Source organism: Orcinus orca, chromosome 5 (assembly GCF_937001465.1).
Source record: "Orcinus orca chromosome 5, mOrcOrc1.1, whole genome shotgun sequence".
Classification (NCBI taxonomy): domain Eukaryota; kingdom Metazoa; phylum Chordata; class Mammalia; order Artiodactyla; family Delphinidae; genus Orcinus; species Orcinus orca.
Window position 1 is genome coordinate 60,428,057 of NC_064563.1, and position 27,957 is coordinate 60,456,013.

At 39.1% G+C, this 27,957-nt stretch overlaps 1 protein-coding gene across 1 annotated transcript in view; it reads left to right on the forward strand.

The window, feature by feature from the left end:
• Positions 1–27,105, forward strand: part of LOC125964388 (uncharacterized) — a 317,807-nt gene extending 290,702 nt beyond the window's left edge. Inside the window, exon 2 of the mRNA XM_049709801.1 lies at positions 26,481–27,105. Within this exon, the coding sequence (XP_049565758.1) occupies positions 26,481–27,105 (625 nt within the window). The remainder of the gene's footprint in view (positions 1–26,480) is intronic.
• Positions 27,106–27,957: the final 852 nt, after the last annotated feature.

Sequence of the window (27,957 nt, forward strand, 5' to 3'; positions counted from 1 at the left end):
GGTGTTGTTTTTGTATCTATTCAGCCAGTCTATGTCTTTTGGTTGGAGCATTCAATCCACTTACATTTAAAGTAATTATCGATATGTATGTTCCTATTCCCATTTTCTTAATTGTTTTGGGGTTGTTATTGTAGGTCTTTTCCTTCTCTTGTGTTTCCTGCCTAGAGAAGTTCCTTTAGCATTTGTTGTAAAGCTTGTTTGGTGGTGCTGAGTTCTCTTAGCTTTTGCTTGTCTCTAAAGGTTTTTATTTCTCTGTCGAATCTGAATGAGATCCTTGCTGGGTAGAGTAATCTTGGTTGTAGATTTTTCCCTTTCATCACTTTAAATATGTCCTGCCACTCCCTTCTGGCTTGCAGAGTTTCTGCTGAAAGATCAACTGTTCACCTTATGGGGATTCCCTTGAATGTTATTTGTTGCTTTTCCCTTGCTGCTTTTAATATTTTTCCTTTGAATTTAATTTTTGATAAGGTGATTAATATGTGTCTTGGCATGATTCTCCTTGGATTTATCCTGTATTGGACTCTCTGCACTTCCTGGAATATATTGACTATTTCCTTTCCCATAGTAGGGAAGCTTTCAACTATCATCTCTTCAAATATTTTCTCAGACCCTTTCTTTTCCTCTTCTTCTTCTGGTACCCCTATAATTCGAATGTTTGTGCATTTAATGTTGTCCCAGAGGTCTCTGAGACTGTCCTCAATTCTTTTCATTCTTTTTTCTTTATTCTACTCTGTGGTAGTTATTTCCAGTATGTTGTCTTCCAGGTCACTTATCCGTTCTTCTGCCTCAGTGATTCTGCTATTGACTCCTTCTTGGGAATTTTTAATTTCATTTATTGTGCTGTTCATAATTGTTTGTTTGCTCTTTAGTTTTTCTAGTTCCTTGTTAATCCTTTCTTATGTTTTCTCCATTCTATTTTCAAGAGTTTGGATCATCTTTACTATCATTACTCTGAATTCTTTTTCAGGTAGACTGCCTATTTCCTCTTCATTTCTTTGGTCTGGTTGGTTTTTACCTTGCTCCTTCATCTGCTGAATATTTCTCTGTCTTCTCATTTTGCTTAACTTACTGTGTTTGGGGTCTCCTTTTCACAGGCAGCAAGTTCATGGTTCCCATTGGTTTTGGTGTCTGCACCCAGTGGGTAAGGTTGGTTCAGTGTGTTGTGTAGGCTTCCTGTTGGATGGGACTGGTGCCTGTGTTCTGGTGGATGAGGCTGGATCTTGTCTCTCTGGTGGGCAGGACCATGTCTGGTGGTGTGTTTTGGGGTGTCTGTGAACTTATTATGATTTTAGACAGCCTCTCTTCTAATGGGGGGGTGTTGTGTTCCTGTCTTGCTTGTTGTTTGGCATGGGGTGTCCAGCACTATAGCTCTCTGGTCAGTGAGTGGAGCTCGTTCTTAGCATTGAGATGGAGATCTCTGGGAGAGCTCTTGCCGATTGATATTATGTTGGGCTGGGAGGTTTCTGGTGGACCAGTTTTGTGAACTTGGCTCTCCCAACTCAGAGGCTCAGGCTTGACACCCGGCCAGAGCACCACGACCCTGTCAGCCACTCGGCTCAGAAGAAAAGGGAGAAAAAAAAGAAAGAAAGGAAAAATAAATAAAGTTATTAAAATAATAAAAAAATATTATTACAATAAAAACATTAAAAAGTAATTTTAAAAAAGAAAGAAAGAAGAGTGCAACCAAGCCAGTAAACAGATCCACAAATGATAACAAGTGCTAAAATCTATACTAAAAAAAAAAACGGACAGACAGAACGCTTGGACAAATGGTGAAAACAAACCTATACAGACAAAATCACAGAAAGACGCATACACATACACACTCACAAAAAGAGAAAACGGAAAAAAAAAATATATATATATAAAAGGAAGAGAGCAACCAAATCAATAAACACCTCTACCAATGATAATAAGCTCTAAATACTAAACTAAGATAAACATAAAACCAGAAACAAATTAGAGGCAGAAAGCAAACCCCAAGTCTACAGTTGCTCCCAAAGTCCACTGCCTCAATTTCGGGATGATTCATTGTCTATTCAGGTATTCCACAGATGCAGGGTACATCAAGTTGATTGTGGAGATTTAATCTGCTGCGCCTGTGGCTTCTGGGCGAAATTTCCCTTTCTCTTCTTTGTTCGCACAGCTCCTGGGTTTCAGCTTTGGATTTGGCCCCGCCTCTGTGTGTAGGTCACCCTCTGGCATCTGTTCTTTTCCCAGACAGGAGGGGGTTAAACGAGCATCTGACTAAAGGGCTCTGGTTCACTCAGTCCGTGGGGAGAGAGTGGTACCGAATGCAGGGCGAGCCTTTGGTGGCAGAGGCCGGCATGATGTTGCAACACCCTGAGGCACACTGTGCGTTCTCCCGGGGAAGTTGTCCCTGGATCTCAGGGCCTTGGCAGTGGTAGGTGGCCCAGGCTCCTGGGAATGGGAGGTGTGGATAGTGACCTGTGCTTGCACACAGGCTTTTTGGTGGCTGCAGCAGCAGCCTTAGTGTTTCATGACCATCTCTGTTTTCGAAGCTGATAGCTGCAGCTCATGCCCATCTCTGGAGCTCAGTTAGGTGGTGCTCTGAATCCCCTCTCCTCACATACCCCAAAACAAATGTCTCTTGCCTCTTAGGCAGCTCCAGACTTTTTCCCGGACTCCCTCCTGGGTAGCTCTGGCGTAGTAGCCCCCTTCAGGCTGTGTTCACGCAGCCAACCCCTGTCCTCTCCCTGGGTTCTGACCTCTGAAGCCCGAGCCTCAGCTGCCAGCCCCCCTCACCCTGGCGGGTGAGCAGACAAGCCTCTCAGGCTGGTGAGTGCTGGTCAGCACCGATACTCTGTGTGGTAATCTCTCCGCTTTGCCCTCTGCACCCCTGTTGCTGTGCTCTCCTCCGTGGCTCCAAAGCTTCCCCCTCCACTCCCTGTCTCCACCAGCGAAGGGGCTTCCTAATGTGTGGAAACTTTTCCTCCTTCACAGCTCCCTACCAGAGATGCAGGTCCCATCCCTATCCTTTTGTCTCTGTTTATTCTTTTTTCTTTTGCCCTACCCAGGTATGTGGGGAGTTTCTTGCCTTTTGGGAGGTCTGAGGTCTTCTTCCAGCGTTCAGTAGGTGTTCTGTAGGAGTTGTTCCACGTGTAGATGTATTTCTGGTGTATCTGTGGGGAGGAAGGTGATCTCCACGTCTTACTCTTCCGCCATCTTGAAGGTCCCCCCACCGTTGCTGAGTTTTAAAATACAACCGAATCTTGGAATATGGTCACTAATAGATTCATAGAGTAACTGTTTACTTAGCCCCTACCCATAGAAATTATTGTGTTAGGCGCTACGGGGAACAGAGAGATGTCTAAAACTGTCCCTGGTCTCAGAGAATATGCATCCAGTAGAGTATATGTAATACATTAATAAGCTAAGTTTGAGGTAGATAGTACTGATGAGTGGTACACATGTGGTGTTAAAGGGAGCAATTTAAGTCTCATAGCAATCTATGGATGACCCCAGGAGAAGAACAGGTACATTCTTTGTACTTTCTAATGTATTAACTATGCTAATTTCTTAAAGGTGGTTTGTAAATAATGATTCTCCAATTGGGATTTCAAAAGCAACAGAATGCAGTATAATGCACAGTCAACTCAGAACTATTAAAGGTAATTGGGGGCAAGATTTGGTATAGATACTAGAAACCTATGGATAATTCTATCCCCTGACCCTGTATATGACTTAGATCATGAACTTATCAACTGGGTCTCAAGTGTCACACTAATTCTTTATCACAATTGTCAGAAGTTGGTTCTACAGTTTTCAGAGAGAGCAAAGCAAAACTCCGCTCTTTTTGTAAATGGTATGTGCATTCGTTCTATACATTTATTCAACATTATTGGATATTTATTATGTTGTGGGGGTAGTACTGGGCATAGAAGTACAACAAAAGTGAAATTTGGTTCTTTTCTGAAGGGAAAGAATTCATTGTTCACGTGGGAAGATAGATGTATAAACAAATAATTATGGCAACATGAGGAGTGCCAGTAGACGTATACAAGAAGAGAAAAGGTCACATTCATCTGGCATTTGAGTTTCTTTTCGAAAGATGAGTATTTTACCAAGTGGAGTTTGTATGATAGGGATTATATTCATCCCCAGGAGAGGAAATGTTCTCAGACCGCCTCCCGGCCCATCAATTTAATATTTCCTGAGTACCTATCAAGGATTCAGTGTGGGGTTAGGTTGTGTGGTAATTATGAAGAAATAGAAGACTTGCTATTAGTCTTCAGAATGTCTACTTTTAATGAGTAGATTAAATTTTCCACACACTTTTAACAGTGATTAAGAGGTCATGACTGTAGGTCCTAAATGGTGTGTTACAACATTAATTCTGTGGATTATAGGAGAGCATGATAATGTAATTCAGAGGAACCAGGACAAGCTTCCCAGATAGGATAGGGCCTGATCTGTTCCTTGAAAACTGGGATGGGATTTGGATGGTAGAGGAGAGCATGGTTCAACAGTCCAGCCACAAACATCTACTGAGTGGCTACCATGTGTTAGGTTCACGAATAAGGAAGCAGCGTCGGGGTCAAGAAAAAACTGGGATTGAGGATGTGTGGATCTGTGAGAAAACCTTGCTAGACCAGTGAGTTGGTGGTGAGAAATTGTAGGAAAAGAATACAGAGAGAAACAAGATTGGGCAAAGCAACTGTAGCTGGATTAAAGTGTATTATGAAAGGCAGTGGCTTTCACATTTGGAATTTATGAAAATGGGGAGTCACTGAAGGTTTTTCAGTCTGGGAGGAAGCTAATGAAAGAAGTACATAAAGAAAATTAATTTTCCTCATGGAATGTAATAGCTGGAAGGGATTGTAGAGATTCCTTCACTCACCACCCCCTCCAGTTTCCCTTCCCACGGCCACCATCAAAAGAAAAAAAAAAAATTAAAGCCTAAAGAGGTTATATGATGTGTTTAAGCCCAAATATAGTCATCTTGTCTCCATTTCAGGCTCCTTCTCTCTGTCCCAGCAGTGTGTGTGTGCTGTATGCTGGATGGCAGGGCGATAAAGGGAGGGGGGAGCCTGAGTGAACCTAGCATCCTGGTTTGGGACCACACAGGCTGAATGTGGGAGTGAAGGCTAGACTCAGCCTCTGTTACAGCTGTTGAGGCCTAGGGCAAGCCGCCCGCAATGTGCCTTAATGGCATATTGATTATTTTGAATTAGTTACTTGAGAAACAGCTGATGGAAAAAAACGATATTTTAAAAAAGCCTCATCTGACAACAACTCCCCACCCCGCCCCCCACCCCCCGTTTCACACTGAAAGTGGGAACTAAATCTTCCATGTGAAGGTATCTTCCTTCCACCAGGAGGATAAAAAGCATCTTTATCACCAGAGTTAGGGTATTCAAGGCTAACAAAGAACAAACTGTGTTCTTCATTAGTCTGCTACCCCAAGCACAAGCCCCTTTGTTTTGTTAAATCTTCACAAATAATTGTTTCTTTGTGTAAAAATGATATATAAACAGCCTGCTTTGGTCACTTCGGGGATCCCATTGCTATAAGATCTCCTTGCATACAAATTAAATTTTTTTCCTCCTGCTAATCTGTCTCATGTCAATTTAATTATTAGACCAGCTAAAGGAACTCAAGACGGATGGGGGGGATTTCTCCCTCCCCAGTAGTTGGCACAGTTGGCAAGATATTGACTGGACCCCGCTCCCCTCTTCCCAACCCCAGGCTGCTACAGCTGAGAGATCCTGGGACCACTAACAAAAGCCAGTAGAAAGTAAAAATTCTTAGCACGTCAGCTTCCCACTCTCTGCCTGCGTGGTCTGAAGGAAGGGAAAAGTCATCAGAGTTCTTTTTCTCTCTTTCTAAATTTAGATTAGCAGGAGAAAATATCAATATTTGTGGAACTGGTTTCTTGGGACCTAGCAACTCCGGTATTTGGTAAATGAGTACTCTCAATTTGTATTGATCCTTTCCTCCTGGAGATGGTCACCGTTTGTCTCTGTCTGATGTGTCGTTTGTCATAAGAAGGAAGAACCATAGAGCAGAACATAGGCCCTTTATACATCTGCTGTTCAAGCTGGCCTCACAGACTAGCAAGCTAACAGTTTCCACTGGACGTGTATCTGTTTAGACAAACTTTGCTGTGGGTCCGCTATGTAAAAACTATATGAGGTTTGGGCTTCTCTGGTGGCACAGTGGTTGAGAGTCCGCCTGCCGATGCAGGGGACACGGGGTCGTGCCCCGGTCCGGGAGGATCCCACATGCCGCGGAACGGCTGGGCCTGTGAGCCATGGCCGCTGGGCCTGCGCGTCCGGAGCCTGTGCGCCGCAAGGGGAGAGGCCCGCGTACCGCAAAAAAAAAAAAAAAGAACCCAAACAAAAAAAACACTATAGGAGGTTTTTCCTTCCCTCTTGTTCTGTGTCCTGAGAGCTTGGCTTTGTGATGATTGAGAATATTCTGTCTGATCTTTGCCATGCAGAAGGTGTACTTACTGGGTTGCATCTAGTAGCCTGTTGAATAGACTGGGATTTCATGACACAGTGTCATAAGCAGCACTCTCTCTTTTTGGCTATTCTAACTCTCAGGGGAATTTGTCATAAGGGGTCTTAGTCCATAAGGAGCCTTTGTCATCTCAAGCTTTGTTGCTTGTTAGTGATGCAAAAGTCCCATTCCAGTAGCACCTGCCTGGTGTCACAGATTAGCAGGTCTATGACTGGAGGCATACCACGTTCTCATGGGAAACTGGAGACACCATTTTCACTACACCATTCTTACCACCTGTAGCAATGAAGAGCTTTTCCTTTTTTAAACTAACTAGGGAGTGAACTTTCTAGATCTTGTGAGGGAAAGATACACTCTTGTGAGATGTCTTTTGCATCTTTGGCTAAGCCATAAAAAAACTTATTGGTTTGAGTTGCTATTTGAAATTAATATAAGATCCTACTCATCAATAGCCAAATGACAGATCCTTGAAATTGGCTATATTTGAAAGGAAAAATAATTGAGAGCTCTCATAATAGACAGCTGCCATATTGGTACTCATAGGAGGATCAAATTTAAAGGAAAACACACAGACATAACAGCAAGTTTTAGGGAATCCCTTATTAAGATGAAAGAACAAAAATTAAACTTAAAACAAAGATCCAATGTAAATTTCCCTTCTTGAAAAAAATTCTCCATCCTCTCAGCAATTCCTCAGGCTCTTCTAAAAATAATCAAGAGATAGACCAACAGGAAGCCAATATTCAAGGGCTAATAGAAACAACTGTCTCTGTCTTGTAGATTTCTACAGCACCACAAATGCAACTCTAGAAACAAGTCAAGTCCCACCTATCTTTACCAATACCCGAAACTTGTCTATTCCTCTCAAAATGCTTGTAGATATTTTAAAAGATTAAGATATTGGAGTAAAATTGGCCTCTAGTTAAGAAAAAATTTTTATGGTAATTACCCAGACTTATGATAATAGACAAATATATTCCAAAATTCCTAGGAGAAAACCTGCAATTTTTTTCTCTGTTGCTTAAAGTTATACATTTTATCATGTCTTTGAAATGTAAACATAGACCATAATCACCTGAGACTGAGCCCAGATTAACTCAATTGGTAGAACCTGAAACTGGAAAAAAAAAAAGAAAAAAGAGGGAGAGAAGTCTTATTAAACACAAACTGCAAAAAGAGCTCTCTTGCCCAAACTCTAAATCACAGACTTCTTAAGATTATTTATCAAAGGCAAATATAGATCCTAAAAGTCTTACACAAATAATAAAAGATTTTAGTCATTTGAGTGAGTAAACTTAATTTATTCCAACCGTAATTTATAAACTAGTGAGTTTTTACTGATTCATCACTAAAGTTTTAAAACGAAAACTATGATATCGCTGTCTGTGTCTACCTGTATTTGTGTATATTTATGGATGTACATTGTAGATATGGTATTTTTCTACCTCTGAATGGTATTGCCAAAATTAATTTGTAAAAGGCTCTATTTAATTAGCTTAAAGATAAGCATCTATAAATTAAGTACAGTTGATCCTTGAACAACACAGATTTGAAATGTACGGGTCCCCTTATATGCACATTTTTTTCAATAAGTATATACTACAGTACTACATGATCTATGGTTCGTTGAATCCACAGATGTGGAACCAAGGATATGGAGGGCCTATAGTAAAGTTTTACATGGATTTTTGATTTAAAGGGGCATCAGCACCCCTAACCTCCACATTGTTCAAGGGTTAACGGTATTTCTAAACCTTGGAGATATAATAAAAACTAACCCCAATTTTTTTCAAGTTCACATGATGTAGGATAATTTTTGGTAAATAAAAGCAAATTTTAAGCTTGTTGCTTTAATTAATACAGAAATATCTTCAGAGTTATAAGCATCAAATATAATGCAGATAAACAACTTTTGTTCTACCTGGGTTAACTCGTCAGATGGGCTCATGTCTCTGTTGCAAAGTTTGTCAGAAACAAGAACAATGAAACTTAAGATTATGACTAATTGTTTTAATGTCTCATGAAATTTTCATGAGTAATCTTAAGTAAGATTGTTAAGAACAAATGAGTTAAATAGAGGTAAATGTGAAAAAAGTTTTTAGATGAGCTTTTTAGCAATGATTGTTTTATGGTATGTCTACTGAAATATTTTCTCAAATCTCTTTGGTAACTTACACCCTTAGAATTAAATTAAATGATGAGGATTTATTGAATGTCCAGATTATTTCCAAATAAGATAAAATACTGGAAAATTAAATGCTAAACAAGTTTAATTTTACCTACCTTGACCTCTTATTACAGAGGAACTAAAGATGTTTTGTTCTATTAACAAACACATTTTATGCCACATTAAAAAGTTCTGCTATGAGAAAATGTATGTTCTACAAATTATGGAATTTGTCAATCTAAAGAATGCAGTAACAGTTCACAGTGGCTTACTTCTTAGTTTTCATTATAAATTAAGGTTTCTAAGGGTTAAGAATTCTAATTAATGTATGCAGTTAAAGCTACTAAAAATAATATGGAAAACATCTATAGAAGGAAAAATAAGATATGTGTTTTTTGGGGAAAAATGACATGAGGTATGGGAATACATTTTGAGAGGAAGGAAAGTGATTTTGTCCTAAAGCAATGCTGGTTATTTCTAAATGGGAAAGAGAACAAAGTACAAACTAAAATAAACATAGAAAGTTGTAGAAGATTTGTGGAAAAAGTGATCTTTAGAAAGGAATTTTATGTGTGGTTAGAACTGACTGAGACTGGAATAAATTTTATTAAGTAAATGAGTTTAAATATCAAAAGTAAGCCGGTACAAAATTAAAATTTGTTTTTTCTCTGTTAAAGGGATGGAGTTTTCTTAGACTATTGGTCTGCTCTTAATGAGAAATTGAAAACAAAGGTCTTCTTTACTTTTAATGTAATCTATCTATAAAAACAAAGATTATATATTTTGTCTTTATCAGATCTTTGATTACTCAGGAAAACAAAAACAACTGAGTTTTCTCAATATTCAAAGAGCTAAAGCTTTTTACAACAATTTAACTTTCTGTATTTGCCTGTGAAGTCTTTGTCACTTTGGTTAAATGGATAACTAAGTATTATTTCACAGTGACCTATGATTTTATTTGACTAAGTGTTTTACAACCTTTTTGATATCTTTGACAAACTTCCAAAAAATTGAATTCTAGAAGATGTCTTATTGACCTAGAAATAACTTAGGGGTTTTCCAGAGGGCTCCTGTAACATCTCAAAATATTTGTTTTCTTTCTTTATAAAAAAGAGATACTAACCTAATTAGGGTTATTTGATATATTAAATTACATGGGAAAAAATTACATGGGAAGCATTGTCAAATAAATGATTATAAACTTTATTAGTTTATATTGTATGGGTAAATATTATTATCATAAATGTTCTAAAAATTGTATAGAATTTCTAAAATTTGGATATGTCTTAATATAATGTTATCAGTCATAATTCTAGTTATTATCTTAAAATGTTGTGCATTACAGAGATAACCAAATTTCCTTGTCAGTTCCATTATGATGAATCAGACATTTAGTAATGGACATTTTAAGCCTTTTATCATTTACGGTTATTATTTTACTCATATGCTTTACAAATCTTCCTGCAAATATGTATCATCTTCAGAGAAATTCATGGAAAAGAACCTAATAAGTGCTCTAGAATATGAGTTCTGATGACTTTAAATCATACCACTGAACAAGGTAAGAATTTATAGAACCCTAATGGAGAAACTGATGGCTTTATCAAACTTCTAACAAAAGGTCAAGCAAAGAAAGAATTAATTACATGGGACTAAATGAAATGAGGAAGATGATTATAATTTTTATGATTTTTAAAATTTGAAACATTTTAAAATGTTTTCCATCTCCAAATTTAAGAAAACCTTTTTCTCTTTTTTTCTTAAGCTAACTGTGACTTAGAGCAATTTGGTAAATTATACCTTTGTAAGTAGAACTGAAACACTTATCTTTTTCTCCTTACCCGATCCCTTGAGGATTCAGAAACTCTCAATGAATATTCTTATTGTTTTGGTGAGAACATTACTTGTATAAGTTCAATAAGAATCTGTTCTCCTATAAGAAGACACAATTAGAAACATTGATTATATTAGCAAAACTTTGACTGGAATGTCATGTATGAGAGAGACATAAATAGACTCAGATATGACCAGACAGCTTTAAGGAACTAAGGTTGGCTTTATGGAGACAAGAAAGTCCCTTGGAAAAGTAGCCTGCTACTTTGCTTACAGGGTTCCCAGCAACCTGCCAGGGAAAAAGGAAGGTCACTTCCTTGCAGGCCCAGGAAAAAAAAAAAAAAACACCTCAGGAGTTTTGAGAGACCTCAAGAAGAGAAGAATTCACTCAAATCTATAGGCAAGTATTTGGCTTCGCTTCTTAGCCTTCAGAGGCTATTAAAAATTCAGTCTGGAGAGTGCTTGTAAGAAGTTCCAGCAAAGCAAATTTAAAAGAGCCTATATGGCCAATCACTATTCTTACTGTACTTATGTAAATAACCAGGCCAAGCTGATTGAATACAGACTTATTTTGGAAACAAATTAGTCTTAATTTGGCTATCTCTGGTAGAAATGAGTATAATTTTATGGCGAAAAATTATGTTTCAATAGAATCTATAGTACACAAAAGATGTTATTGGGGACCAGGATCCTTGAACTGCTGATAAACTGGCTACTTCTCCCACTCAGTTCCCAGATGTGTGTGTCTGTGTTTGTGTGTGCATGTGTGTATGGTGCACTGGGAGAAGAAAGCTACAGAAGGGACATAGAAGATAGTTCCAGAATGAGTTTGCGTCCCCATCCCCAAAGAGCCACAATTTCCTCCATTCATCTCTCCTTTCCTCCTCCCCAGCAGGAGACCGGTTCCTTGTGTCTGTAGGGAAGAGTAGGGAATAACAGGAGAGGAGCATGGCTAGAATCAGAGGCACAGATGACATGAGAAATATAGACCAGTGAGAAAATAAAAAGGCCCTTCACGCCCTTACCCGCTCCCTCTGAGCCTGATCACGTGTGTGTGGGGGTGTGTGTGCAGGGAGTGAGGACTGTCAGCATTATCTCCTGTCCTGCCTTCTTCACTTCTGGAAGCCATGCTGTTTCCAAGAGAGCTGGGGAGGTCAGAGTCTACTGGGGAAGATACTTTTCTAAATGGCACCACACAGGAGGACGAAAGCAACGTCACCAAAACCCAGCTTATAACTTCAGCAGGGAAGGAAAAACACCTGCCTGTAGTGCAAGTGACAGCCAGTGTCCGAGATGACTGACAGAAGAGGGTTCTGTTGGGACAAGCAAGGATAGAAAATGGAAGATGTTTAACAAATTCAAACACAAGAATATTTGAAAATAGTGTTAAAAGGCAGCTAGGAACAGGTATTTAGTTTTGATAATTTTAAAAAGTTAACTGGCCCTTATATTAATAAAATTGTTCTGGGTAGCCTCTCCACTGCCCCTGGGGATGTAGCTTATACCTTTGACTGTGGCTTGAACAACAAATAATTGGACACTCACATTTTAGCCTTCAGGGATCAAATGAGACCTTAAAAAGCAATTGGACTCTAAATAACCAATAGAGGACCACAAAAAATTATTCCTTAGTATAAATTTAAAAAATGTAATCACCTTGCCCTAACTTTGGTTGTCCTTATAATTTTTGCACAGTGTGAAATTACAGAATGCATACTTAAGGCTATCTATGTGCTAATATACATTTTTTCATGTACATTTATTATTAATACACACATTTTTTTCTCATTTAGGTGTACAGGTGTGTGTTTATAACAAAGATAGTGAATAACCCTAAACTCCATTCACATAACTGCACAGTATTTTTTCATTCATTTAAACTGAGATGGGATTTAAATATATGGCTTATATGATTACATTTGAGGAAGGCTAAGTAGCAGAAATATTATAACATAGACAATGGCATTAACATATTCAGATCTGCGACTCAGCCCTCACTACTTTACACATGTAATTAGGTTGTTTCCATGGTAATGATCTAATTATGGGCTTCTCCTTGGCCTTGTGTAATCACATTTGCTTCATTTTGGCAGAGATGTTTTCCTTATTTTGTTGAACTGCAACACTCGACAAGATGTTCTCTCTTAAGATGAATGATGACTTTTCTTGGGAGGAAAAAAGAAAAAACAAAACAATTCCTTCAAAGGTTATTTGAGAAGGATTACAGATATTTGACAAATCATGCCAGTGACCTAAATGGGAAGGAAATCCAAAAAAGAGGGGATATATGTATAGCTGATTCACTTTGCTGTACAGTAAAAACTAACACAACAGGGCTTCCCTGGTGGCGCAGTGGTTGAGAATCTGCTTGCCAATGCAGGGGACACGGGTTCGAGCCCTGGTCTGGGAGGATCCCACATGCCGCAGAGCAACTAGGCCCGTGAGCCACAACTACTGAGCCTGCACGTCTGGAGCCTGTGCTCCGCAACAAGAGAGGCCGCCATAGTGAGAGGCCCACGCACCGCGATGAAGAGTGGCCCCCGCTTGCCACAACTAGAGAAAGCCCTCACACAGAAACGAAGACCCAACACAGCAAAAATAAATAAATTAATTAATAAACTCCTAGCCCCAACATCTTCTTTAAAAAAAAAAACAAACAAAAAAACTAACACAACATTGTAAAGCAGCTATACTCTAATAAAAATTAATTTAAAAATATCTATTAGCCTTGAAAGCATGATCTATTTTTGTCTTTTGTGTGTGTGTATGTGTCATTACTTATGGGGCTCATAGGAGGTTCTGATTTTTAAAAATCATACATGCTATTTAAGTATATTATTTCCATGGGGCTTAGGAATCTGAAGGAAAGGTTAGGTCAAGAAAGAGAAAGCTCCAGAGAGCTTGGCAGAAAGAGACTGGAGACCGTATTCAGTGAGAATATTATATTGCAATTGACAAGGCTATTCATGAAAAGGTATTTGATTAAGGTTGCTATGGCAGTGAGAAACACCTGAAAAAAATCAATTAAGGCTTATTTCAGCAGGTATCCAAATGCAATCCTTTATTCACATGCAGAAGAAGACAGGAAACTAAATACTTGTGGGAAAGACCGCTTTATTGTCATGTGATACCCTCTGAAAAACTCTGGAATATTACAAGAATAAAAGTTTAACTCTTTTATATGTATAAAATGCCAGGGACTTCCCTGGTGGCGCAGTGGTTAAGGATCTGCCTGCCAATGCAGAGTTCGAGCCCTGGTCTGGGAAGATCCCACATGCCGCAGAGTAACTAAGCCTGTGCACCCCAACTACTGAAGCCTGCACACCTAGAGCCCATGCTCTGCAACAAGAAAACCACCGCAGTGAGAAGCCTGCACACTGCAATCAAGAGTAGCCCCGACTCGCCACAACTAGAGTAAGCCTGCGTGCAGCAACGAAAACCTAACGCAGCCAAAAATAAATAAAATTAAATCTTTTTTTTTTTTTGCGGTACGCGGGCCTCTCACTATTGTGGCCTCTCCCGTTGCGGAGCACAGGCTCCGGACGCGCAGGCTCAGCGGCCACGGCTCACAGGCCCAGCCGCTCCGCGGCATGCGGGATCCTCCCGGACCGGGGCACGAACCCGTGTCCCCTGCATCGGCAGGCAGACTCTCAACCTCTGCGCCACCAGGGAAGCCCAAAATTAAATCTTTTAATAAACAAAACAAAACACAAAAAATAAGAATGTTGCAACAATTGGCCATTCATATGCAAAAAAACACTCAAAATGGATCATAGATCTGAATATAAAACCATAAAACTATATTAAAAAAAGCCACTGTGCTATAAAGCATTTTTTATGGGAGGTCTTTATAGCCAGGAGAATGCATATACAGAGGGGTGCAGGCTGCTTACTCTGAGGGTTATCAAGGATTATGGGCTCCAATGGCACAGTGCCTGGGTACCAGTACTTGGGGAATAGTCATTGAAAGCACTCTCGTTTAGGTATAATAGAGATGGCTGTAAATCCAAAATTAGTGGATCAGAGCTCTAGGGACCCAGCATGTTGAAACTGGGTATCATTTTGCAGGGAATAGTGTAGGTAGATATAATTTTTTTTTTGTAACCTAATTGATTAAAGGGCATAAATATAGTATGGTGCTTGGTAATAATTATAATGGTAATAATTAATTTTCTATTTATAGCAAACTAACCCTTATAAAATATCATATGGTTTGGGTTTAGACTTATATAATGTTATTTTTCTAGGGGGAAGTGATATTAATGAGATATTTAGATATTATTTGAAGATAACTAACAGGAATGTTTATTTCCTTCTTTAAATGTATTAATTCATTGAAAAAAAAATTTATTTACTACTTATAATGCACCAGGCACTGTACAAGGTCCTGGGACTAAAGCAATATAGACATGATTGCTGCTCTCAAGTTATTTATTATATTGTAGAGAAAACAGGAAAGAAAACAGGTGAATTTCAATGTTGGGCTAAACAGTCCAATGTAGGGAGTCATAGCAGGAGATGGAAGCATAGAAGATGGGGTCTAACAGGGGTCTAGCAATGGGAATGTGGACCAGCAGCTCAAAACAACCACAAGTAGGACAGCGGGATGGGAGCCTGTGCAGTGAGAGAGGAGATGATGAGAGATGAGGCTAGAGTGTATGCAAGGCCCAGAACACCACAGCACTTGTAAATCATGCCCACAGGCTGGACCCCCAGCACAATCAGAATCCATTAAAAGGTTTCAAGCAAGGGAAAAACATGGTCTGATTTGCAATGCCCGCTGCTGCTACTTTTGGCATCCAGTTTTGAAGCAGTGATTTTAGAAGAATCAATCCGACAATTTATATTGTGAAATATGTAGACTGCAAACTGGGATTTTAACAGTGAGGTCTTAGTGAGCCACTTTACCTCCTTAGCATACTGCATGATCCTCTACAAGGGCCTCCTGAGCTCTGTTCCTCTACAATGATGTGGTTTGTAGGCAGATTTGCTTACAGTGTGAATACATATGTATGAATGAGTAAATTATCTTTAATTACTCAGAGCTCTGTCCTATCCACCAGCTGGCTGATCAGAAACTTTTTAAGACCTTTATTCTCATCATGAAGCCCTACCTCCCAGTAGGTCAAGCCAGAAGGGTTTGGGACCTGTCATTGGGAAGGACATGGGTTTGCATGAGTCACCGTGTATGAGAGTGAATGGTGGTTTGAAGAAGTAGTCATAAAGCATTGGACGCATGGCAGTGAATGGCTTTCATCGTCTCTGCTCTGTTTTGATTACACTAAGGACAGTTTTTTATTGAGTAGCCTATAGTGAGTGGCAGTGTTTTAAGTACTTGAAGGCCGCAGTTAAAATAAAGCAGCTCTTGCTCTGTTTAGTGGACAAATCTCCCAAACATGGAAAGAACAAAAACATATTTGTTTTGAGTCAGAAATATGCCTTGAAGGGAATAGGAAGGTCAGAGATCTTTTAGTTGGTTATAAAATAAATTTTCTCTTAAGGGTTTGCTGGAGAATGTAGGCCTAAAATTTGGTGTTCTCATAAGGAAATTTGACAATATATGCCACTGAACAATTTTGCTTGTTATTTACTAGCATCAACAATGCTAACTTAAAGAATTTTATGTGTTTAATATTGGTGTATAGATAATGTTGGTGTACTGAAGAAAAGTTATCATTAATTTATTCAACAGGTGTTTACCAAGTACCTAACATCTGTCAGGTACTTGGTATAATTGGATGAAAAAACTCTCACTCAGAAGTTCATTGTAGATTGCACAATTATAAGATAGTGTAATAAGAATAATTATGGGGCTTCCCTGGTGGCGCAGTGGTTGAGAGTCCGCCTGCTGATGCAGGGGACATGGGTTCGTGTCCCCGTCCGGGAAGATCCCACACGCCGCGGAGCGGCTGGGCCCGTGAGCCATGGCCGCTGAGCCTGCGCGTCCGGAGCCTGTGCTCTGCAACAGGAGAGGCCACAACAGTGAGAGGCCCGCGTACCGCAAAAAAAAAAAGAAAAAGAATAATTATGAGATACGCTTAAAGGAGCACAGATGAGGATATTCAGCCTAATTTTGTGGGTTGGAGCAAGAGGTAGTTAGTAGTGGCATAGTAATTGTGTCTCCAGAATTCTTAATAGTCCAAATCTAATTCTAGTAAAACTATACCATATGAAAATCTTGGAGTAACCAAGAGAATTCAGGAATTAATGGAAAATTAAATATTTAGAAGAATCCCTTGAAACTGATCATGTTGGCTTTTGTTCTGTAAAAATAAAGGTAAGGTAATCAAATTGGTGTCTTAGTCATCCATCTTCTTTATCCATTCATCTGTCAATGGACATTTAGGTTGCTTCCATGTCTTGGCTATTGTAAATAGTGCTGCTATGAACATTAGGGTGCATGTATCTTTTCAAATTAGAGTTTTCATTTTTCCTAGATATATGCCCAGGAGTGGGATTGCTGGATCATATGGTAGCTCTTTCTTTAGTTTTTAAGGAAGCTCCATACTGTTCTCCATAGTGGTTGTATCAATTTACATTTCCACCAACAGTGCAAGAGGGTTCCCTTTTCTCTGCACCCCCCAGAATTTATTATTTGTAGACTTTTTGATGATGGCCATTCTGACTGGTGTGAGGTGATACCTCATTGTGGTTTTGATTTGCATTTCTCTAATAAGGAGCAATGTTGAGCATCTTTTCATGTGCCTGTTGGCCATCTGTATGTCCTCTTTGGAGAAATGTCGATTTAGGTCTTCTGCCCATTTTTTGATTGAGTTGCTTGGGATGTTTCTTCTAATTTTTTTGTTTATTTTTTATTTTTACACAATTTTTAAAGATTACACTCCATTTAGTTATTACAAAATATTGATCATGTTCCCTGTGTTCTTTTATATTGAATTATATGAGCTGTTTGTATATTTTGAATATTAACCCCTTGTCAGTTGCATGGTTTGCAAATATTTTTTCCCACTCCGTGGATTGTCTTTTCATTTGTTGATGGTCTCATTTGCTGTGCAAAAGCATTTAAGTTTGATTAGGTCCCATTTGTTTATTTTTTCTTTTAATTCTTTTGCCTTGGGAGACTGATCTAAGAAAATATTGCTATGATTTATATCTGAGAATGTTTTTCCTATGTTCTCTTCTAGGAGTTTTATGGTGTGATGTCTTATATTTAGGTCTTTGAACCATTTCGAGTGTATTGTTGTATATGGTATGAGGGAGTGTTCTAATTTCATTGATTTACATGTAACTATCCAGCTTTCCTAACACCACTTACTGAAGAGACTGTCTTTTCTCCATTGTATATTTCTTGCCTCCTTTGTCTAAGATTAATTTACTGTAGGTGTGTGGGTTTATTTCTGGGCTCTGTGTTCTATTCCGTTAATCTGTATGTCTGTTTTTGTGCCAATACCACATTGTTTTGATTTGTTTGTAGTTTTGTAGTATTGTCCAAAGTCTTGGAGAGTTGTGCCTCCAGCTTTGTTCTTTTTCCTCAGAATTCCTTTGGCAATTCTGGGTCTTGCAAGGAAAATCTTAAATTGTCCCAATTAAAATCAGGCCTTTGGGTTTGGGTCTCAGAACAGAAAAGGACATTAGTGGAAAAACTGGAATTTGTAATTTAATAAAAACTGAATAAAATTTGTAATTTAGTTTATATTATTGTAGCAATGTTAATTTCTTAGTTTTGATATTTACTATGTTTATGTAAGATGGTAACATTGGGGAAGCTGGGTGAAGGGCCTAAGGAAATTCTATGCTCTTTTGCAACTCTTCTATCAGCCTAAAATTATTTTGAAAAATGAAGCTAAACAAACCCAAAACATTTGGCCTTGGCTGTACTCTGCCTTCTGTTTTCTGTGTGTGTGTGTTTTTTAATATCATCTTTAATCTTCTGTTTCCTCATCCCTATGAATATTACTGGTTGAGGCAGAGTGTTGTTAGACTTCCGCTTGCGTGCATTACCATTCTACTCTATGTTTTCAGATGTCAAAAGCCACCTTCCTGAGCACCTGTTACATAATTATCAGAACCAGTGATTACTATTATAGTCTTGGTCAATTCCATGAATTCCAAGGCAGAGGAGTAGAGACCTTATGGAGATGACCCCTTTCCTACACTTCCTGGGATTTTGGTTATGGATTTCAATGTTGCTCCTGATTTTGTGTCTGGATCTCAGCTGCTGATGTTGGAAGAGCTCTTAAGGATCATCTGGTCCAGCTCTTTCATGTCACATATGAGGAAACTGAGGCCTGGCCAGATGAAGGGATTTGTCTGAGATCACATTCCCAGTTAGTGGGAAAGCCTGAGGTAGAACCAGCTCTTTTGACTTCTAATGAGGTATATTTTTTTATTCCAAGCTACTTCCTAGACACTTCAAATAGCTGAGGAGTCTCCACAGGTGCCAGTTCATTCTATTATAAGCAGACCATCACCATTTGCAATATACAATATCAGAACCTGTTGCGAAGTCTAACACAAAAATTAACCCTGTGGTCAGCAGTATACGTGATTCCCAAGAAATATTGGCTGAATTAGATTGTTCACTAAAAATTGATCAAAATATTCCTTCCCTCTTCTATGATTGATTTTATATCCATCTACATGTATGGATTGACTCCAGAAATAACAAGTGCCAAAGTAGCACTATCCTACACAAGTTTGTTACCTAAGGGACTTAAATATAGCTCAAGTGTCCAGGGTTTTTCTGTTTGTTTGTTTTAATGGTACTTTAGATGAGGTCCACACATCAGCAAAAGTAATATGAATTAGGCACTTAGAAGCCTTACCAATTCTTGCTCAACACCACAAAGACTGTGTGACAAGGAGAATGTCTGCAAATTAAAGCTGACACACAGCTGCTTGACTATAGCCAACATCTAATTCTAGTCTGTTTTCTTTTCTTTCAGATAAGCTCAGTGATGTGATCCATAAATCCAGATAATTACAACTATTGGATAAGTTAAGTGTGTTTTTTTCTGGCCCATATAATTTCCTCTCAGATATCATGGCTGTTAGTTCAGTTTTACTATGATACACACATTTCTGCCAATCCAGTGACTGCCACCTTTGCCAGTGTAGTTCAGCTCTGTACCTCAACCTGAGCCCACCTTCCTGGCTGTCACAATGCCCCTTAGATCACAGCTGCCTATGTCCACTGCAGAGTGTGGTCTCAGACATTGGGGGAGGCCTCAGTCTGCTTTGCAGGTTGTCACTTTCTTCAGGACCTATGGCCCTTGAGGAAACACTTTGCCATCTATGTACATTTTGTCTTGGATCAAATCTGGAAGACTTCTCCAGATTTCTCTCTGGTATGGTATTTTCCACCTGTCTTTATTCTCCACTGAATATCTCCCCAACCTTTAGCCTCTTCCCTACCCCCCATTTCCCTCTTCTACCTTTTCTCCTATATCCCCCTCCTCTCTCTCCCCCTTTTCCTTCCTTCAAATATCTCCACATAACCTTGTTGTGCCTGGAATATACAAAGGTCCTGGGCATACAAAGATAAATAGGATGAATTCTGCTTCTCAAGTGTGCACCTTTCTGGTCCCCTGGTGCCTATCTCTGCCTACAGTTGTGGGGAGGGTCCAGTCACCACCCCCTCGTATCCTCAAATCTCTTCCTCTCAGTCTGCACACTGTAAACCTCCGTTTACAGCCTGCAGTCTCTAAGGTAACACACTGATGAGGAATAACTGTCAAACAGCGTGAAGATATTTAATGATGGTTTAAAAAGAACCTGGGAATAAAGTTGTATGAGAAATTTGTTACATGTTTAATTTAGGAAAGATTGTTATGGTATCAGGGGAGGAAAATAAGAAAATATATTGTTCCCCATAAAAATGCAGTAAAAGATAAAGCACAAACAGCCCCTCTGTTATGTTGAAATATTATCATTCTGTAAGTAAACGGAGGCAGCAGGGTGGTTTCTCTTTGGCACTTGTGCCAGGGAGGCATGGGGAAGGGAAAAAGGCATCAAGGTTGTAGGTTTGGATCTTTTCTAGAGTTCTGAGGAAATTAAAATGCAAACAAAGCACAGTGGCACAGGGATTCTGAAGGTCTTCAGAGGAGGAGTGTTGGTAGTTGGTGAGACAGATAGGCCACAGAATCAACTTAAATTTTAGGCCATTTTAACACCTCTCTGTTTTCTTCAGTTTTACAGCAGTAACAGGAAGCAAGGTCACACTATTTTTTTTTCAATGTACAAAAACTAATATTATGTCTTTTCTATCCTGAGAATCTAAGAAAAGAACCATCTTGCAAATGAGTCAGCCTAGAGTGTCCAGATAGCTCAGTCGATATTTGGCTCTGTGCTTTAGCACATTATGTTAACAGGGTGGATTGCGCTTGTGTGTAAGCCTTCAGAAAGTGGCAGGCCTTTCCTAGTCCATCACTCATTTGAGCTATTGAACCTGGGATCAATAAATATTCCATTACTGCATTATTTATTGTCAAATATAAACAATTTTTATCATTAGATCTTTGAATTTTAGTTGTCCCTCATTAGCAAGGGATCAATTTCAGATCCCAGTCTGGGTCATGCCCAAAATTAAAGAAAAGCAATGTGTGAGAATGTTTATCCGTATGCATATTTATGTTTTATATTAAAATAGTACATGATGAAAATTGTTTTGTGTCTAACATTTTCATAGTGTTGCAGTTTTATTTTATTTTATTTTATTATTATTTTTTACATCTTTATTGGAGTATAATTGCTTTACAATGGTGTGTTAGTTTCTGCTTTATAACAAAGTGAATCAGTTATACATATACATATTTTCCCATATCTCTTCCCTCTTGTGTCTCCCTCCCTCCCACCCTCCCTATCCCACCCCTCCAGGCGGTCACAAAGCACCGAGCTGATCTCCCTGTGCTATGCAGCTTCTTCTCACTAGCTATCTACCTTATGTTTGGTAGTGTATATATGTCCATGACTCTCTCTCGCCCTGTCACAGCTCACCCTTCCCCCTCCCCATATCCTCAAGTCCGTTCTCTAGTAGGTCTGTGTCTTTATTCCTGTCTTACCCCTAGGTTCTTCATGACATTTTTTTTTCTTCTTAAATTCCATATATATGTGTTAGCATATGGTATTTGTCTTTCTCTTTCTGACTTACTTCACTCTGTATGACAGACTCTAGGTCTCTCCACCTCATTACAAATAGCTCAATTTCGTTTCTCTTAATGGCTGAGTAATATTCCATTGTATATATGTGCCACATCTTCTTTATCCATTCATCCGATGATGGACACTTAGGTTGTTTCCATCTCCGGGGTATTGTAAATAGAGCTGCAATGAACATTTTGGTACATGATTCTTTTTGAATTATGGTTTTCTCAGGGTATATGCCCAGTAGTGGGATTGATGGGTCATATGGCAGTTCTATTTGTAGTTTTTTAAGGAAACTTCATACTATTCTCCACAGTGGCTGTATCAATTTACATTCCCACCAACAGTGCAAGAGTGTTCCCTTTTCTCCACACCCTCTCCAGCATTTATTGTTTCTAGATTTTTTGATGATGGCCATTCTGACTGGTGTGAGATGATATCTCATTGTAGTTTTGATTTGCATTTCTCTAATGATTAATGAAGTTGAGCATTATTTCATGTGTTTGTTGGCAGTCTGTATATCTTCTTTGGAGAAATGTCTACTTAGGTCTTCTGCCCATTTTTGGATTGGGTTGTTTGTTTTTTTGATATTGAGCTACATGAGCTGCTCATAAATTTTGGAGATTAATCCTTTGTCAGTTGCTTCATTTGTAAATATTTTCTCCCACTCTGAGGGTTGTCTTTTGGTCTTCTTTATGGTTTCCTTTGCTGTGCAAAAGTTTGAAGTTTCATTAGGTCCTATTTGTTTACTTTTGTTTTTATTTCCATTCCTCTAGGAGGTGCATCAAAAAGGATCTTGCTGTGATTTATGTCATAGAGTGTTCTGCCTATGTTTTCCTCTAAGAGTTAATTTCTGGCCTTACATTTAGGTCTTTAATCCATTTTGAGTTTATTTTTGTGTATGGTGTTAGGGAGTGATCTAATCTCATACTTTTAAATGTAGCTGTCTGGTTTTCCCAGCACCACTTATTGAAGAGGCTGTCCTTTCTCCACTGTACATTCCTGCCTCCTTTATCAAAGATAAGGTGACCATATGTGCGTGGGTTTATCTCTGGGCTTTCTATCCTGTTCCATTGATCTATCTTTCTGTTTTTGTGCCGGTACCATACTGTCTTGATTACTGTAGCTTTGTAGTATAGTCTGAAGTCAGGGAGGCTAATTCCTCCAGCTCCGTTTTTCAGTTTCAAGATTGCTTTGGCTATTCAGGGTCTTTTGTGTTTCCACACAAATTGTGAAAGTTTTTGTTCTAGTTCTGTGAAAAATGCCAGTGGTAGTTTGATAGGGATTACATTGAATATGTAGATTGCTTTGGGTAGTAGAGTCATTTTCACAATGTTGATTCTTCCAATCCAAGAACATGGTATATCTCTCCATCTATTTGTATCATTTTTAATTTCTTTCATCAGTGTCTTATAATTTTCTGCATACAGGGCATTTGTCTCCTTAGGTAGGTTTATTCCTAGATATTTTATTCTTTTTGTTGCAATGCTAAATGGGAGTGTTTTCTTAATTTCACTTTCAGATTTTTCATCATTAGTGTATAGGAATGCAGGAGATTTCTGTGCATTTATTTTGTATCCTGCTACTATACCAAATTCATTGATTAGCTCTAGTAGTTTTCTGGTAGCATCTTTAGAATTCTCTATGTATAGTATCATGTCATCTGCAAACAGTGACAGCTTTACTTCTTCTTTTCTGATTTGGATTCCTTTTATTTCCTTTTCTTCTCTGATTGCTGTGGCTAAAACTTCCAAAACTATGTTGAATAAGAGTGGTGAGAGTGCGCAACCTTGTCTTGTTCCTGATCTTAGTGGAAATGCTTTCAGTTTTGCACCATTGAGGATGATGTTGGCTGTGGGTTTGTCATTTATGGCCTTTATTATGTTGAGGTAAGTTCCCTGTTTGCCTACTTTCTGCAGGGTTTTTATCATAAATGGGTGTTGAATTTTGTTGAAAGCTTTCTCTGCTTCTATTGAGATGACCATATGGTTTTTCTCCTTCAATTTGTTAATATGGTTTATCACATTGATTGTTTTGCGTATATTGAAGAATCCTTGCATTCCTGGAATGAACCCCACTTGATCATGGTATACGATCCTTTTACTGTGCTGTTGGATTCTGTTTGCTAGTATTTTGTTGAGGATTTTTGCATCTATGTTCATCAGTGATATTGGCCTGTAGTTTTCTTTCTTTGTGACATCTTTGTCTTGTTTTGGTATCAAGGTGATGGTGTCATTGTAGAATGAGTTTGGGAGTGTTCCTCCCTCTGCTATATTTTGGAAGCATTTGAGAAGGATAGGTGTTAACTCTTCTCTAAATATTTGATAGAATTTGCCTGTGAAGCCATCTGGTCCTGGGCTTTTGTTTGTTGGAAGATTTTTTTTTTTTTTTAAAGAATTGTTTTGCATTCTTTTTCTTTTAATTAATTAATTAATTTATTTATTTTTGGCTGTGTTGGGTCTTCGTTTCTGTGCGAGGGCCCTCTCTAGTTGGGGCAAGCAGGGGCTACTCTTCATCACAGTGCGTGGGCCTCTCACTATCGCGGCCTCTCCTGTTGCGGAGTACAGGCTCCAGACGCGCAGGCTCAGTTGTTGTGGCTCATGGGTGTAGTTGCTCTGCGGCATGTGGGATCCTCCCACACCAGGGCTCGAACCCGTGTCCCCTGCATCGGCAGCAGATTCTCAATTACTGCGTTTCCAGGGAAGCCCCCTTTTGGAAGACTTTTAATCACAGTTTCAATTTCAGTGCTTGTGATTGGTCTGTTCATATTTTCTGTTTCTTCCTTGTTCAGTCTTGGCTGGTTGTGCATTTCTAAGAATTTGTCCATTTTTTCCAGGTTGTCCATTTTATTGGCATAGAGTTGCTTGTAGTAGTCTCTCATGATCTTCTGTATTTCTGCAGTGTCAGTTGTTACTTCTTTTTTTTTTTTTTTTGCGCTACGCGGGCCTTTCACTGTTGTGGCCTCTCCCATTGCGGAGCACAGGCTCCAGATGCACAGGCTCAGCGACCATGCCTCACGGGCCCAGCCGCTCGGCGGCATGTGGGATCTTCCTGGACCAGGGCATAAACCCGTGTCCCCTGCATCGGCAGGCGGACTCTCAACCACTGCGCCACCAGGGAAGCCCACTTACACTTTTTTCATTTCTAATTCTATTGATTTGAGTCTTCTCCCTTTTTCTCTTGATGAGTCTGGCTAATGGTTTTTCAATTTTGTTTATCTTCTCAAAGAACCAGCTTTTAGTTTTATTGATCTTTGCTATCATTTCCTTCATTTCTTTTTCATTTATTTCTGATCTGATTTTTATGATTTCTTTCCTTCTGCTAACTTTGGGGTTTTTTCTTCTTCTTTCTCTAATTGCTCTAGGTGCAAGGTTAGGTTGTTTATTCGAGATGTTTCCTGTTTCTTAAGGTAGGATTGTATTGCTATAAACTTCCCTCTTAGAACTGCTTTTGCTGCATCCCATAGATTTTGGGTCGTCGTGTCTCCCTTGTCATTTGTTTCTAGGTATTTTTTGATTTCCTCTTTGATTTCTTCAGTGACCACTTTGTTATTAAGTAGTGTATTGTTTAGTCTCCATGTGTTTGTATTTTTTACAGATCTTTTCCTGTAATTGATATCTAGCCTCATAGCGCTGTGGTTGGAAAAGATACTTGAAACAATTTCAATTTTCTTAAATTTACCAAGGTTTGTCTTGTGTCCCAAGGTATGATCTATCCTGGAGAATGTTCCATGAGCACTTGAGAAAAATGTGTATTCTGTTGTTTTGGATGGAATGTCCTATAAATATAAATTAAGTCCATCTTGTTTAATGTATCATTTAAAGCTTGTGTTTCCTTATTTATTTTCATTTTGGATGATCTGTCCATTGGTGAAAGTGGGGTGTTAAAGTCCCCTACTATGAATGTGTTACTGTTGATTTCCCCTTTTATGGCTGTTAGTATTTGCCTTATGTATTGAGGTGCTCCTATGTTGGGTGCATAAATATTTACAATTGTTATATCTTCTTCTTGGATCGATCCCTTGATCATTATGTAGTGTCCTTCTTTGTCTCTTCTAATAGTCTTTATTTTAAAGTCTATTTTGTCTGATATGAGAATTGCTACTCCAGCTTTGTTTTGGTTTCCTTTTGCATGAAATATCTTTTTCCATCCCCTTACTTTCAGTCTGTATGTGTCTCTAGGTCTGAAGTGGGTCTCTTGTAGACAGCAAATATATGGCTGTTGTTTTTGTACCCATTCAACCAATCTGTGTCTTTTGGTGGGAGCATTTAGTCCATTTACATTTAAGGTAATTATCGATATGTATGTTCCTATTCACATTTTCTTAATTGTTTTGGGTTTGTTATTGTAGGTCTTTTCCTTCTCTTGTGCTTCTTGCCTAGAGAATTTCCTTTAGCAGTTGTTGTAAAGCTGGTTTGGTGGTGCTGAACTCTCTAGCTTTTGATTGTCTGTAAAGGTTTTAATTTCTCTATCAAATCTGAATGAGATCCTTGCTGGGTAGAGTAATCTTGGTTGCAGGTTTTTCTCCTTCATCACTTTAAATATGTCCTGCCAGTCCCTCTGGCTTGCAGAGTTTCTGCTGAAAGATCAGCTGTTAACCTTATGCGGATTCCCTTGTGTGTTATCTGTTGTTTTTCCCTAGCTGCTTATAATATGTTTTCTTTGTATTTAATTTTTGACAGTTTGATTAGTATGTGTCTTGGCATACTTCTCGTTGGATTTTTCCTGTATGGGACTCTCTGTGCTTCCTGGACTTAACTATTTCCTTTCCCATATTAGGGAAGTTTTCAACTATAATCTCTTCAAATATCTTCTCAGTTCCTTTCTTTTTCTCTTCTTCTTCTGGAACCCTTATAATTCGAATGTTGGTGCATTCAATGTTGTCCTAGAGGTCTCTGAGACTGTCCTCAGTTCTTTTCATTGCTTTTTCTTTATTCTGCTCTGCAGTAGTTATTTCCACTATTTTATCTTCCAGGTCACTTATCCGTTCTTCTGCCTCAGTTATTCTGCTATTGATCCCATCCAGAGTATTTTTAATTTCATTTATTGTGTTGTTCATCGTTGTTTGTTTCATCTTTAGTTCTTCTAGGTCCTTGTTAAATGTTTCTTGCATTTTGTCTGTTCTATTTCCAAGATTTTGGATCATCTTTACTATCGTTATTCTGAATTGTTTTTCTGGTAGAATGCCTATTTGCTCTTCATTTGTTAGGTCTGGTGGGTTTTTATCTTGCTCCTTCATCTGCTGTGTGTTTTTCTGTCTTCTCATTTTGCTTATCTTACTGTGTTTGGGGTCTCCTTTCTGCAGGCTGCAGGCTCGTAGTTCCCGTTGTTTTTGGTGTCTGTCCCCAGTGGCTAAGGTTGGTTCAGTGGGTTGTGTAGGCTTCCTGGTGCACGGGACTAGTGCCTGTGTTCTGGTGGATGAGGCTGGATCTTGTCTTTCTGGTGGGCAGGTCCACGTCTGGTGGTGTGTTTTGAGGTGTCTGTGGACTTATGATTTTAGGCAGCCTCTCTGCTAATGCGTGGGGTTGTGTTCCTGTTCTGCTACTTGTTTGGCATAGGGTGTCCAGCACTGTAGCTTGCTGGTCGTTGAGTGAAGCTGGGTGCTGGTGTTGAGTTGGAGATCTCTGGGAGATTTTTGCCATTTGATATTATGTGGAGCTGGGAGGTCTCTTGTGGACCAGTGTCCTGAAGTTGGCTCTCCCACCTCAGAGGCACAGCACTGACTCCTGGCTGCAGCATCAAGAGCCTTTCATCCACATGGCTCAGAATAAAAGGGAGAAAAAGTAGAAAGAAAGAATTAGTAGAAGTAGAAAGAAAGAAATTAAGAAAGAAAGGAGGGAGGGAGGGAGGGAAGAAGGAAGGAAGGTAGGAGGGAAGGAAGGAAAAAAAGAAAGAAGATAAAGTAAAATAAAATAAAGTAAGATAAAATATAATAAAGTTATAAAAATAAAAAATAATTATTAAGAAAAAAAAATTTTAAAAAAAACAAAAAAATGGACGGATAGAACCGTAGGACAAATGGTGGAAGCAAAACTATACAGCATAAATCTTGCTCTCAAAGTCCGCCTCCTCAATTTGGGATGATTCGTTGTCTATTCATATATTCCACAGACATCAAGTTGATTGTGGAGTTTTACTCCGCTGCTTCTGAGGCTGCTGGGAGAGATTTCCCTTTCTCTTCTTTGTTCTCACAGCTCCCAGGGGCTCAGCTTTGGATTTGGCCCCGCCTCTGCGTGTAGGTCGCTAGAGGGTGTCTGTTCTTCGCTCAGAGAGTAAGGAGTTAAAGGAGCCGCTGATTCGGGGACTCTGTCTCACTCAGGCCAGGGGGAGGGAGAGACACGGAGTGCGGGGCGGGCCTGCGGCGGCAG